This window comes from Parus major, chromosome 1, assembly GCF_001522545.3.
Source record: "Parus major isolate Abel chromosome 1, Parus_major1.1, whole genome shotgun sequence".
Classification (NCBI taxonomy): domain Eukaryota; kingdom Metazoa; phylum Chordata; class Aves; order Passeriformes; family Paridae; genus Parus; species Parus major.
The window spans coordinates 56,227,572-56,243,388 of NC_031768.1; the positions used below are offsets into that span (position 1 = coordinate 56,227,572).

General features: G+C 35.4%; 1 protein-coding gene across 5 annotated transcripts in view; it reads right to left on the reverse strand.

Moving 5' to 3' along the window:
* Positions 1-1,038: 1,038 nt before the first annotated feature.
* Positions 1,039-15,817, reverse strand: part of PCDH17 (protocadherin 17) — an 88,164-nt gene continuing 73,385 nt past the window's right edge. For 3 of the 5 annotated variants that reach the window (XM_015641746.3, XM_033514449.1, XM_015641757.3), the window contains 2 exons: positions 13,508-13,582; positions 1,039-5,611 (listed from right to left, as the gene is read on the reverse strand). In XM_015641746.3, the coding sequence (XP_015497232.1) occupies positions 4,929-5,611; positions 13,508-13,582 (758 nt within the window). In that variant the 3' untranslated portion in view covers positions 1,039-4,928. Of the gene's footprint in view, positions 5,612-13,507; positions 13,600-15,817 lie in introns of all 5 variants that reach the window. The other 2 variants (XM_015641776.3, XM_015641766.3) reach the window with 2 other exon arrangements.

Below are 15,817 nucleotides of genomic sequence, written 5' to 3' on the forward strand. Positions count from 1 at the left end.
TTGGGAAAAGGGGAGATAACATTGTTGGGTTTCAGCTTTAAGATGGGCAGCTAACTAGATGCAGGCTGGTTTTGTTTCTGGCAAGGAGTCTTGCAGAAAAAATGCAATGGGTAAAAGGTAATTCTGTCTGCAGGGATAGCACATGCCTTTATAATACCTGTAGTATTTTGAATAAATTGAAATCCTATTTTGCTGTCAATAGCAATGCCTATAAACTTACTTAAAAAAAAACAAACAACAAAACAAACAACCAACCAAAAGTCAAAAAATTCCCCACTTACCACAAAACAAAAAACCTAAAAAAATCTGGTTTACAGGCTTTATGCTATTTGGTATGTCATTGCTACAATTACACAGGAGCAGACATTCTCAATATCTCATAATCCTCAAATACATCAAAACCCAACCAAAAGAAAGAGGTTAATGAAAGTGTTAAATTATAACAACAAACTCAAAAAACCAGACATAGGACTTAGTAACATTTTTCCCAGAAATTTGTCACATTGTTTACAGCAACATGAAGAAAATTACTCACACTCTTAAGAAAGACACAATAAAAAAAGTTAAAAAGCAAAAACCAATTCTTTGCATTCTTCAGGTTGTCCTCCACCTGTATACTCAGGCAATGCTCTGATCTCTCCTGCTAGGCTGACAGTCTTTAAGAACTTACAGCCCCACCCCGTTTGTAATGTTTCTGGTGAACTCACACCAGTGTACTAAACCAAAATATCCTTTATTCAGCTTCATGTTTCTATGAGCAAATAATAGCCTGTAGGGATTCAGTGCATCAGCTGCTTAAAAGATAAACCTACCCAGCTTGATGAAAACTCTTCTACACTTTCCTGTTGAGAGAAAACGGTTACACATTTCTAATAAATGAAGCAGGAACTGTCATTTTTTTGGCAAACTGATAACTAGCTGTAACAGCCGCATTGCCACAAGTTGCTTTTCCAAAGTAATTACCATCAGGCTCCCTGTGGTATGCAGTGTTTAACACATTTCTTCTGTGTTAATGAATGCAAAAGCAGGCAACACCACTATTAGTAATCGCTTTTTATTCGTAGTCCTCATTTTCCAGATAGGTCACATTAAACACAGCCATTAAACAATAGCGGTTGAGAAAATCCATACAATGTATGCTGCTTTTGTTTGGTTTTTTTGTGTCATTCACCAGTCATTGGTGCAACTTTGAGCCATATGGGGAGACAGGGGCTGATAAATGAGAATGCCAACCTGTATCACAATTGGGCCAGAGAAGTCAAAACCTTAATCAGATTTCATTCAATTACACTTCAAGTCAACAAATCTTGATAGCCAAAACTCCCATTTAAATTAATGCAATAATAACTGCTGCCTGATGTCAAAAGAAAGCAATTAAACAATAATGAGTGGGTGTATGTTATGCTAGGCTTCAGGCTCCTCCTTGACCTCAGCAATTTCCCTTCCATTTGACAGCAAGTAACATGAAAGCTTGTTTGAATGGTGAATCCACTGTGATCAAAGTTTGACTTCCAGGGGTAACTCGGATTGGGAAACACCTATTAAGTGCCAAATCACAGTTCAGGGGAATCTGTTTCCTCATAAAGAAGCCAATTAAAAAAAAAAAAAAAAGGGGGGGGGAAAAGAAAGCTCTGATTTTGAGTTCTGATTGGCCAATTGTATAAGGAACTCCCAGTTGCTGGCTTTTTTAAATTAAAAAAAGATACAGAATGCCTTATTCACTATTCACAGTGTACAGTACAAATTTATTAGTTGCTTTACTTGCCTCCCTTAACTCCAACTTTCCTTTTATAAACTTGTGACAGATATTTTCTTTCAGTCTTACAAAGCATGTGTGTAAAAAATGAGAGAAAGAACTCATAAACTTTATCTTTCATTGCTGCCTCTTTCTCTGATAGCGACAGTAGAGATACCATGGAGAAAAAACACTTAAAATTCTTTTGTGTGCAGTACGTCCTTCACACACAATCATGTTAATTTTGACTGAACCAGCAAAATTCACATTGGATAAGCTCTGCTGGTTTATTGGTTCATTATGTATCCATTCTAAATTGTGAAATAAATTTTTTAACCTGGGCTAATCCTTTACTGGGAAGCAGTATGCCAGAGTTCTACAAAACAAGGCAGTTGAAAGACAAATTAAATAAAAGCAAGATTTCCTAAACTCTTCTATAAAGCTGTGAGTCATGAATTCTGAATTACCTCAGAGTGGTAAATAAATAATCACTACTAAATACAGATAATGTGTTAAACAGCTAAAGCTAGTAAATCACTAGTGACAGAGAGCCTTAAGGTAAATTCCTCTTACATTGGCACAGCCCTTTCTCAGGATGTTGTGGTTTTATGTCTTTAGAAACATACAATGAATTGTACAATTGGTTACTCAGTGTTAAAATAATTTATAAAATACACAAATCTCCATCACTTGACTGCATTTACATACTGGCTTGGATTTTGCTGAATAATGGATCTCACTGGCAGAGCTAAAGACTTGGTGCACAGACACTGAAGTGGTGGGCACCACGGAAATACGTAGAAAAGACTGATTAAACAATAAGAATCCTCTCCACTATGGAATTTCAAGCTATCAAGCTATCAAGCAAAACCAATCTCGGGTCTCCTGGCCAAAAAAAAAATAAAAATTATATAACACAGACAACACCACGTTTTAGATACATAAATTGTCCAAAACATGGAGAGTAGCTTGATAACACATGTACAAGATCCTTCCTTTCGCATATAATTGTAGACATTTTTTAACAGGAGCTAAAAGCAAACTGTCAGAATTGGTGTCTCCCAAAGATAATTAATTGCAGGACTGAGTAGCTAAAATCACAATTTAAATGCAATCTCAAAACCAAAATAGGCTGATGGGTCAACCTTTTTCTTAAACTGATGAAAAACTATGGCTTGTGGTATTTCAGATTGCCAACCCCTTTTATAAATGTTTTTATTGTACAGATTAAATTTGAGAAACCAAATACATAGTTTTTAAACAATGTGCCATAGTGGTATTTCCAGCAGAGTATCTGAAGTATATAAGGAACAAATCCTGAGCTATAATTCTTCTGCTACTTCTTGTACTGTGGAAGTTCATTTATTCTTTTCCAAGTTTCATCTGAAGGTAATTTTGAATTTTTCAAATGCAATAAAAACACTCTTAAGAAGCAATAATAAAAAGTAAAAACTATATCCCAAGTTATTCTAAGTTATTCTGCAAATATTATTCAGATCAAGTGAAAACCTGACTAAAAACACCCCCCAGTATAAGCAGTATTTATCTAGAACTGCAGTTAACTATTGCACATTCTAAAGAATCAGATAAAATACTGCTCATGCCACATTGGCACTGACATATTTTTCAGCTCTATAAACTTAATACCAAAACTTTGAAAACGGTGGCATCTCTGAAGAATTCAATCAAATATCCTACACTGAACAGACTGTCTGCATGTGTTGGGGAAAAAAAAAAACCCAAGGAGGTTCCAGATGTTGGTTTGAGTGTAATTTTTGTTATTAAATGTGGGTTTGCAATAGAAGCTTCTACAAGGACTTGCACATAACCATGACTGATGGATGTATTTGTAGGCTGTTCAGTTAGCTCCATCAGCTCACTCAAACATATTTTGAACAGATTATGTACTGCAGTACTTCGTAGACCATACATTAAACAAGAGACTTTGCTCTGAGGCGCTGCTTCCCATATTCCATGGGGAAAAGGAAGCAGGAAAAAACAAAACTCATAGAGTTCGACAGCTACTGAGGCAACACTTGCCATTTACAATATAAGCCCAAATATTTTTGCAACACAACTATATATTAATTTAATAAAATACACAATATAGCTCTTATACACTCAACAATTTTGGCTCATATGCACTGAATCTGCAATAAATCAATAAAAATATGTCATTTGATGTAAACACACTGAATCTTCTTACATTTGCACATTTAAATGACCATGTGATTTTTGTGGATGTCTGACATTTTCACTTTCCTGAGCTATTTTAGTGTCCACAAATGAATAAAAAAGTGTTAATAATGTTAATTTCTTTTCTGTATTACCCTTAAGGTAACTTTTTTCCCCCAAACTTTATTTCACTTTCTTTTCTTTTTTTTTTAACTTATCACTAACTATTTATAGCTTTGTTGGACACTAAAATGCTAAATAGATATTAAAATCCTTTTTTTTTTTTTCATTTTATCAAGTGAATTAGCTTATGTGTGTGCAGGACAAGATGGACTATATCATTTTACATTTAACCTTAATATGATATGTAGTGTTTCATTAATGATGAGGATATGTTTTCTTGAATAATGAACTGGAATGGTTCTTTTTGTTTTATTGTTCTTTTTTTTTTTCTTTTTTATTTTTTTCATATTTGTGGCAGATAACTTTGTACATAAAGGTTTACCACAAATGAATGTTAATGTTTGGCGTCACTTGGACTACTACAAGAACTCTTTATAGGACTTTCAGTAGAAGCCTGTGGTGGCTGCTGGAAATTCACCACAGATCAGCATTATTCAACCCTGTTTTTCTTGGGGTTTATACGTAAACAGTAAAGTCAGCATCAGCTATTGAGGACAGTCTTAAAGTATCAGACGTATTTCCATTCCATCTTTCTCACACCTTCCTATCAGATTGTCAAAATGGCACTGTCTTTCATTCTTTCGCTTTGTTCTTGATGTACTTGACTCTGTCCTAATGAAAGTTTGGTCAAAATGAAACCAGTGTTATCTGTCAAAAAGAAAGAGCAGTGAAAAGAACATACTTGTGGGCACTTCAGATGTTCACTAAAAGCCTTAAAGCAGCATTGGTCTTCCTTCATTCCTGTAATTCTGTTACAACCAGGGAATTTATTTATTTATTTACTTTCACTCAGCAGAAGAGGAATGCAACTGCCAGCCTGTCCTTATTTTCCCCCTCACTTTCTGATGGCCACAGGGTCGCTTCCCCGACAGTCCTGCAAGAGCTTGTCTATTTCTCTCACAACTTCCTCGGCATCCACCGACTCCCTGCCTAGATCCCGGGCTGAACGGTCTAACTGCTCCAGAACAGAGTCCATCTCACTCGAGTCTCGGCTCACTCGGGAATGCACGTCTGCAAAGGCCCTAGCCATCTGATCTGATGCAATGAAGGAAGCGTCCTTTGACTGTTTACTGGGCGATAGATACTGACTGTCAGCTGACAAGTACTGGCTGCTTGGTTCAGCCAAGGCTCCTGATTTCACTTCACAACCATCCAGTGGTCCTTTTGTTGAGGTGCAAGGCTCAATGCATGTCTTGGTTGGGCTGCTCGATGCTGAGGGAACCTCCTGAAGCAGAGGACTCAGGGCACGTTTGGCTTTTAAGTAAGGTTTAACATTGGCAATGAGAATAGTGTGCTCTCTCTTGTCTTTCCCAAATGTACAAAAAGTCTTTTTCCCAGTGGGATTCACAGTTTCATATGTCTCAGTCTCAACATTAGCTTCAACTGTGGGTACAAAGAGATTTGTGCGATAATCTGCATTCTCAGCCTGACTGGCTGCAGGGAACTGTGGCATCCAACACCTGTCAGAATGACCAAGCACTCTGCATTCATCTGTGCAGTTAACACATTCTTCTTGTTCTGCAAAACAAAGGAGAAAGAGAAAAAACTCCAATTATAAGTGGATTTATTTAGGCTAATGGATACACTGTGATCATCACGTGACAGGCTTACTTGACATCTGGTTACTTAATTATGGAGAAAAAGAAGAAGCTATAATTAAAATATTTCAGAAGGTTTGCATAAACCTGTTAGTTGAGACAATAGATTTATTTAACTCTGTTCTCCACATATTAAAGCATTCACACAGCCCAATGGAAGTATAAAGGGGTCATTAGAGACTCATTCTCAGTGGAATTGAGCTTCATCTGTAAACTAATCTGCTGTAGAAATCTTTTAGTCTTTGTTCTGTAAAACTCATACTAGAAAAGAGTGAACAGTACTTAGGAAACTCAAAAGGAATTATAAGGATTAATTTTTCAAATCAAATAACTGAGCAGTGACTGCCTTTCTGGTAATACAAACACTTCATAAAAACCAGCAAGCTGTTTTTGCTTTTTTTGCCACCTCCATTTCATTTGTAATTGTTATGTTGTGTGACAGTCGCAAAATAAAAAGGTTTTCTTAAAAAGCCTACTTTTCCTGCTGAGAACAGAGAACTAGAATCTTCCATCAGTATGCATTAAATATAAGCTTGTCAAAAAGTGCATATTGCAATTTTATTAGACATGAGTATGGATCATGTAATCAGTTTTCCCCTTTTTTGTTTTGGTGCAACTAAGTGAAAATGGATTTGCTCAATACATACAATTTGGAAGAATGACAAATGGTGACACACTATTTGAACTGATGATGTTTTCAGATAGGATTTCTGTATCCTTATTTCTTTCAGGGAATATAGTTAAATGAGATTCCTTTGCTACACTTTTAGAACATAAGTTTCATACTTCTTGTTCTACAATTCAAAGAGAACTTTCTGTTTTGAAAACCTCAGCTTGTGTGTCATTTACATTAAATAGGTTACATTTGGACCAATATTTACTGTCTTATATTTGTACTCACAACTCTAACCAAGTATCAGGAATAAGGAAAATAATAAATTGAATAAATCCTTCTATCACGTCTAGGTTTCAGTGAGCTATACATGGATCTTTAGCTATTAATAATTTTTCTTTCACAAAATGGGCAGATGGGTTCAATACTCGTATTTTGAGGAATTTAGTATTTAAAAAATGCATGTAATTCCAGTTAGACAAAAAACTGTTTATATACCTTTAAATATAAGGATGAAATACGCCTGAAGAGACATACAAAGCAAACATGTTAACCCAAAGATGGGAAGAATTTAAGCAATCATCATCTTTCTAAATCAGAAAATAAATTCCTAGTAATCTTATAACCAGAAGATATACCAGGATTAATGGATGATTGCACTGCAGAAACATGAGAAAAGAAACATCAAAGGTGATCTGTGGGAATCCAAAAGTGTAAAAAGTTTTTCACATTTTAAAAAAAATATGAATAAACAGGATTTAAATTAAACTAAAATTGTATTGTATCACAGTGATATTAAAATGGGATAATTTGCTTCAAACTGATACTTGTTAATGATACTGTTGTGTGAAAGTGTCATTATTTATATATGCTCCCTTCCTTGAAGTACTTAAAATTTAAGTCTGGTGCAAACCGTGAAAAAATACCAAAAGAAGGAGAGAATCAGGTATAGGGGCAGCAGAAGAAAATGCTTGTTGAGGAAAAGGATGTCACATAAAGGCTTTAAACATAAAATCCATAGAGGTGAGTCAGCCTCAGCTATGTACCTGGTAAAATCATGGAACAGATCTTCCTGGAAGATGTATCAAAACATATGGAAGATGGGGAGGTGATTAGACACAGACTAACAAGGCTTCATTGAGGTCAGTTGTGTCTGACTAATCTGGTGGCTTTCTGCTATGTAGTGAATGCATCAGTGGACAAGTCTTTTGTTAGGCCTTTGATATGATCAAATATTGGTATGGCCACAACATTCTTTGTGCAACATTGGAGATTGATGGATTGATGATGGACTGTCAGATCAATAAGGCAGTGGCTGGATGATCACATGCAAACAGTTGCAGTCAATGGCTCAATGTCCAAGTGAGAGGTGTTCATAATGAGAGGCGGCCCTCCAGGGTCCACATTATTATCTGTATTAATGGGATAGACAGTGGAACTGAGTGCACCCTAGGATCACAACAAGCTGAGTGGTACATCTGGTTCACTGGAGGGAAGGGATGCCATCCAGAGGGACTGTGACAGGCTTGAGAGGTGGGGGCCATCATGAAGTTCAACAAGTCCAGGTGTAAGGTCCTGCACCTAGGTTGGAGAAGTCATAAGTATCAATACAGACTGGGGGATGGACAGATTGAGAGCAGACCTGTTGAGAATGATTGGGGATACTGGGGAATGAAAAGTTGGGGAGATGAGCCAGCAGTGTGTGCTCACAGCCCAGACAGCTGATTGTGTCCTGGGCTGCATAAACTGAAAGAAAGCACATTTAGATGTGCATGAGGTAGAAGCTGTTTGATATGAGAGTGAGACACTGGAATAGATTTCCAGAGAATTGGTGGATGTCCCATTACTGGAATGTTTCAAAGTAAGGTTGGACAGGACCTTGAGCAACCTGATCCAGTGATGGACATTCCTGCTTATGGTAGATATTTCTAGATCCTTTCTGACCCAAACCTTTCTATGATCTCCAAGGAAAACTAATCCACATGCTGGTTTTAGTATCCAATAAAAACTAAAATTATCATGATGAAAAACAGGAGTAAAATAACCCCAACCTTGGGACTGAAACAAAGTGGTAGAACTGAAAAGATTTTAAGGAAGGGATTTAAGTTTGTTGTGTTTGATTGTACTTCACTCGAATGAGATGGCATTGGTATGCATAACTGCAGAGACAACATATGTGTGGCAATTGCTTAATGAAATGGGAGCCATACAAATGAAGGACATAGCTATACACCTCATTCCACCCATTAGTTCACCTCCACTAAAGTTATCCGTATCTAGTTTTCCAGAGCTTCTACAGCACCGAACAGCTGCTGCTTTGAAACAGCCAAGAAAAACGGCTACTCTCTCTCTCTAAGAAAAAAAATCCCCAAACAAGCAAAACATCCTAAAAAAAAAAAAAAATCCACCCAGAAACATAAAACTCCACAAAACCAACCAAATCAATATATTTTTAAAAACGCCCTCATCTTCTTGATCCTTCAGAGTAGATTTGTGGCAAGCTCAGCCTCTAGCTTTAATAGTGGACTTACAGAAATAGGAGAAATAGGTGTTTTCTTCAGGATTTTCCCTAACAATACCTAGTTATTTTTCTCTTATATGGAATTCATGACAATTCTGAGTAAAAGCTTTCTGGCACTTTTAAAGGTTTACTTAAACAACTAATCAGGTTTCAAGCTTTTTTTTCCCCAACTTTTATGTTGCAAGCTTAACTATCCTTTGTATAGATATTTGTAAACAATTTTGTTGCTTTATAACAAAAGACAAAAATAAAACCCTGCTGCAGGTTAGCTACCATAAAATGCACAGAATTGCACAATCAATGGACCAGTACTTTTCTCTGCTCCTCTATTTTCAATTACTCTATCAAAGCAAGATCCCTCTTTGCTCCTTCCTTTCTCACACGAAACCAAACCAAAAATCACAGTCTACTTCATTATACCACAAAAAGGCCATCTCTAGAGGGAAAACTCTCTGTGTACTAGTTCTATGTCATATTATCATAACATACATACATACATACATTAATTAATTAAATAAAATTATTTTCTATCTTTTATCTATCTTTGTACATTGAAAACACGGGCAAATATATATACATAAATACATATATATGAAATATGGAACTAGGAAATTCTATTTTGACACCGACTGTTTTTCTAAAATTCGGCTGAAATGTATTTCTTTTAAAAAATAAATATTCCCTGAACTAAAATTGAAATGAACAAACTCAGATGAAAGGTAAAGATCAGAGTTCTCAGTCACTGGAAATTAGCACTGTAAACTTATTCAGTAGGCATTCAATACTGTGCCAAAAACTATGCTTTGAGATTTTCAACACTCATTAGGTTAATTTACTGCAACCAAGTTATGTTTGAAGATTTATATTTTTAGCCCTCACACACGTGCACACACATACACTTCTATAAGTAGGGGCCTTACACAGCGTTTAGATTATTCATTATAGCCAACAAAAATACAAAGTTTTCTGGCAATCTCTAAACTAAAGAGATATATATCATATAGCATATATATGTTATGTATATATTGCATGCTCTACCTTCTTTCCCCTTCTCATTTCCTGCATTTGTTAAAGCAATTTTTATACTTGCATTCCTACTCACTGTATTGACTAACTTTCCATTTCTGCTCCCTGGACATGATAGCAGTGACTGAATTAAATATGAAGCCAAAAAAGAACAAAAAACCATGGAATAACCTTGAATTGAAACCCACCTGCATTGCATGAGCTTTGGTGCTCTAGCCCTGAAAATCTCTGTCTTTTCATTTCACTCTTTTATGTCACATCATAGAGAACGGATTTTGAGTATTGATTATCATACATTATAAACTGCTTGTCTCACCATTAGCCTGTAATTTTGACTGCTACAGCTATCACACAGTGAAGAAAATCGAACAGGGATTTTTGTACTAGAAACTACAAACATGAAGTGAACTATCACCACCAAGGGCCAAATTAGTACATATTAGAAAATAGAATCACTTTAAAGGTAAATATATATATGTAAAATAGTTTATATGCTGTGCTGTACAGCAAGATGTGCTGGTAGAGTGATATGCACCGTCGGTCTTTATCTCTGTGCTTGTCTCCCTCCTGTTGAAAATAAACCCTTAACAGTGCATGTGTGTACAATAAACAGAAGCAGTCTAGAGGTTTTCCTAACTCTCTGGAGCTTTAAGGGTAAACAGTCAGAAGTGCTTTATGCACTTAGGGGAGAACATACACTAAAATAGAACTGCTAAATTATCAGCCGTAGAAAGAAAAGGAAACAAGATAACTGTAAACAACAGTTGCCTAGATAGGAAACCTACTCTGGATGGAAATTCAAAGATGGTTTAGGGTGAAAGTTATATTGGCAACATATAAACTGTAATGCAAGGTATGTATTTTGGCACAGCAGAAGACATATCTTACATATTTTATTTTATTACCAGAGGATTTAACGTCTGCCTTCCACAGCAGACTAAAAGAAAAAGATTATTTTATTGTGGTATCTACAATTTCCTACACTTCTTTATAAATATTGTGAACAGAATTAATTATGGGTACTGATTTCACCCCAAATATATTGCTCTATGAAGTTAATTAATTAACACTTTAGATAGCTGGCTTCTTTCAATGGCTAAAACAGATATCTTATTTTGACTCATTAATTATATGGAATTTGCATAATGATAACAAAGAAGAAGCTCAAGAATTATCATTGTTTTTAAACAGTGACTCAGTAGAAAAATCAAGTCAATAAATACAATGTTTTCTGAAATTTAACTTATCTCTAATTATTTAAATTACACACACATACAAAGCAGAAAAACAAGTGTAAGGTAAAAGCAGCATGCAAACATTTCCAAGAAATATTTTATGTATTACACTTATAGGATGAAGAACACTATAGTCTGCATTGAAGTACTCCATACAATTTAATACTAAATGTCAAGACTCCCATATATGGGAAATCAGACTATAAATATATGTACATACACATATACATATATGCTTATGTATATATTTACATAAATAAATTCATCTATATGTATTTAAAGTTATTAAAGTTATTAAAATTATTATTATCCCTATACACAGGCCTGATATATAAATAGTCATAGGTTTAGACCCACAGCTAGATCTATGCCATCCCATTCCTCACAAAACCTGTAAATTATTTTATCAAATTTTACTTGGAGTTAAACAAGGCAGACAAAGTTCATATCACTATAATTTATAAGATTTGAACTAATATTAATTCAAGTGCATTCTTTCCTGAGAAATTCATTCTCACAAAATATTTAAAATGCAGCTTTTTATTGTAATTTTTTAATTGATAAAGACTAAATAAAATTATGGCTACAGAAGTACATGAATAACACTAATATTTTAAAATAACAGTAGCTTTTGTTATTTTTAATTGTCCTAGGAAAGGTTATCTTTCAGATATCCTTTTTTCTCTTCCAATGGAGGATGTCTAGTTTTTACTATTACATAAACACCTTCTTCTAACTATTTTTAAAATTCCTTTCTATAAATGTGGAAGCTAAAAATAAGTGTTAATTGTCAGGGATGCTATGTAGGTTGATCACATTGACTGGAATGACTATCAGAAGATCCAAATAAAAAAAGAAAAGAGGACCCATTACAAAATATATGCTACCTTCTTTTTGAAAACATGCATTTCATAGTACCTTCACTCTTGATATGCTCTATTCTTCATTGTGTTACAGAGAATGGTAAAGCATATCTTTGACGACCCTTTTTTTCACATGAGAAGGATCTGTCTATGAAGGCATACACAGAGTTCACACTGACTTGTGTAGGAGATCGAGTTCATTCAGGCTTGATAATATGTATTTGTGTTCATTACTGAAAATATTTCCATCCAGAATTTACTCAGTTATGAAAAAAAGTGTAAAAGTCTCTGCAGCTGGTCTAACCACAAACACAGTATTTACTCCGAAGGTAGTGAGGCACTGGAACAGGTTATCCCATTCCTGGAGGTGTCCAAGGCCAGGCTGGATGGGGCTTTGAGCAACCTGGTTTAGTGGAAGGTGTCCCTGCTCATGACAGGACAGTAGGAACTAGATGATCTTTAAGACTCCTTCCAACTCAAACCATTCTATGATTTTATTTAAAAAATCTCCACCAACAGCAGTACTTGTTTTAGACTAATAAAATAATGTTAGGCTTCATATTTTTAATACATTAAATAGATGTGAAAGATCTGTATTTTCTGTACATATGTGTAAGCAGATGGACAATAAATGCCACATAATATCTAACAGAGAATGTAATTAACTCTGCTTTTCAGAACTTCAGCAATTCCTAAAATATGACCAGAAAAACGTCACAGAATTTACATTAAATGGTGGAGCTTTTTTTTTCTAATATTTTTAATTTTTTTTTTTAATAATTTTTAATTTTTTTTTTGAGACAGGCAATTGCCTTTAATAAAGAACTGGAAAGACTATAAGTAGATATTTATGACAGGAGACAAATAATGTGTGTTTTGGCATGTCCTAAACACTGGGTCTATATGACATTTCTATTGAGAACAATCAGCTAAAGCACTACCTCTGTGGTTGGATTTCTGTTTAATTACAATTGATTTTGACATAAATGAGCAGAGATAAACAAATACTTCTATACTTCTCTTGCTGTTATTAAACAGAGCTGTCTCCTATCTGAGTATTTATATTGGCTTGTCTTTTTAAAGGCTCCTTTCAGTCAGGCAAAGCAATTATGCAGCTCAGATTAGCAAAATGACTGGCAGTAAAATGAGAGTGGACTGCCATATTTTTAAACCTCTTGGATCTCATGTTTTTCTCCTGATATTATAAATACAAGTTTTTGAGGTCTATAATCCTTACACAGTTTCCCACAGGTGGTGTTGGGGTTTTGTTTTGTTTGCTTGTTTTCTGGATACAAGACAAAGATAATATATATTTTATATTGTTGTGACATAAAATGCTTCAAAAACCATAAAACTGTGATGGTCTATGGATTTAATTCTAGTCCACATTTGTCCCAGACAATAAATATTGAAGGAATATTTCAGGATTACAGGGAGCACAATGGAAAATTTAAAACATTTCTTACAGAAGTATGCTTTAATTAAATGATTACAGCTTAATGAAAAGTACATACTTTTATTTCAAATCAATATAAGAGAAAGAAAATATTTGTGTTACCTGAAAATTTTCCATCCTCACAGCGGGCTGGTCCACAGATCCCAACAATGGGTCTTTGGCCTCTGCCTTGCTGTTCTGGAGGCAAATCAGACCTGTGAGTCACAGACAGGGATAGGCTCTGCTTCCAAAATTCACAACAATGTCAAAACTTCTGCAGCAGAAAAACAGCTTCTACCTGTGGCCCAGACACAGCTCACAGCCCTTGAAATTTTTCACTGTTTTTCTCAATGGTACAAACACACAATTTTATAGTTGGCAGTGAACTGAAAATGTCTAACTAGTAAAAAGTATGTCTCATTTCCTCCTAATAGAGGAGAAAGAAGAAAATGGATTTCCAGTGAAGAATCAAGAAACTTGATTTCCAGTGCTTGCCTATAATTTGATTGGCCCTGGTCTTAATTTGCAGTGAAAAGATCATACAGCAGTCATGAAACTGTCATTTTGCTCTCTTCCCCATCCCACATAAGAAAGCTTTCCTAGCCCAGGGCTGCAGGTAGCAAATACACAAAGGCTAGCTGTGCCAGCCACGTTCTCAGCTGAGAAGCTACTGGGAAACTTTAGCAATATGACACATTGATAGTCTTAAACTGTAAATCTTTGTTGTAAAGCCCCAAGCTGTTTCCTGAGAAAGAAGGAAAACTAAACTGCAGTAATTAACAGAAGAGAACAGCCTTGTGGATCTTTGAGAAAGCACATTTTTAATATAGCAATTTTCACTCTTGATCAAGGCAGTGCCAAAGATATTACAGTGGAATTGTTTCAGCACTAGCTTCCACAAAGCAATGACTCTTAAATCTGAAACCTAACAGAATTTGTGTAATCATTTGCACAATTTGCATGATATTCAAATTCTTTTTACTAACTTTATTGTGAGCTAGTCATAATTATAGTATTAATGATTTCTGTATCTAATTTGCAGCATTTAGTGAATGCTGCATATTGTAGTGTGGCAATGCTTATAATCTAGTCATTAACCGGGACCATTGTGAGCCCACCTAGACAAATATTAACAGATTGTATAGTTAGAGACAAAAGGCAACAAGTGATTATGACAAACAAAGGCAATGAATGGGAAGAAAAGACAACATTAATGAAAATATAATCATGCTGTTGACATTTCCTAAAATTACCAATATAAAATCTCCATCATTTAAAGAAGCTATCTCCATCTGTCAGACCATCAAGCCACCAGCGTTGAGCTGTATGTTACACCACTGAAACTTCCTTGCCGGTTGCCAATTATCTCACTGTACAAATCTTTAATTAGAAGGTACCAAGCTTTTCACTTTGCAAGCTTGCCTCAAATTTGGATATGATAACTTGTCACAGATATTGACTGAGGAGGGTGCCACTGAGGAGAGAGACATGACAGGTTTCTGAAGAAAATTCCATGTCCCTTTGATGGCTCTGTTTACATCCTGACTGTAGGTAGACTGTTGAATGGAAGTCTGCCAGCCTCTGTGTAGGATCCTGGTTTTGGCCAAAAGAATTCAATGCATTAACACTCTTCAAATGCTACCTGTTTTCCTTTGCAAAGTCTTATAAAAATAATTACAAAGGCAGCATGGATGCTGCATCATTCAAAATCTGGACACTTTGGTGAGAGTATTTTCCTCCACATTCCTGCCAGTATGCCTGGATTTACATTAAAAATCTCCTTTGACAGCCATAATGAGACCATGTGGGTCTTATACTGAGAGATGGAAAACCCAAATGGGTATCATCCTCTTCTTCAAAAGGCTGATGTCATAAACTGGTCATATACTTTGCTTTCATGGAAGGTTTACTGCACATCTGACAGAATAGGAGGAAGAACACTTTTCATGATGCTGCTCTCAGAAAAATCTTTAGGTTCTCTAGACATCTTAAGGAGCTCTCCCTTGGACATAGAGATGCAGAAATATGTTCTTATAAAAGAATGAATTTTTTAAGAGTAGCATATAGAGTCTTCTCTATGCTAAGTAACATATTAATTATCATATGATTAGAGGGCCCTTTGACTATTCTTTAGGAAATTGCTGGTGTGTTGCTACCACCTTTGAAAGTCATTTGCAGAATGGGATTACCCTTGTATCACTAAAGTGAGGAATCCACATTCTCTTAGCAATTTAAGTTTCATACTGCTATCCTACTTAACTTTCTGCCTGGATAGTGCTCCAATTAGATCAATCAGAAAGGATAATCAAGGATGTCTTCTTCTAATCTGATTCTCTAAATATAACCAGTTTGGCAAAGAGAATTATACATGTAAACAGATTCAATACTACATTTTCAGATTCTCCATGAACAGTGGATTAGTTTCTGAAAGAC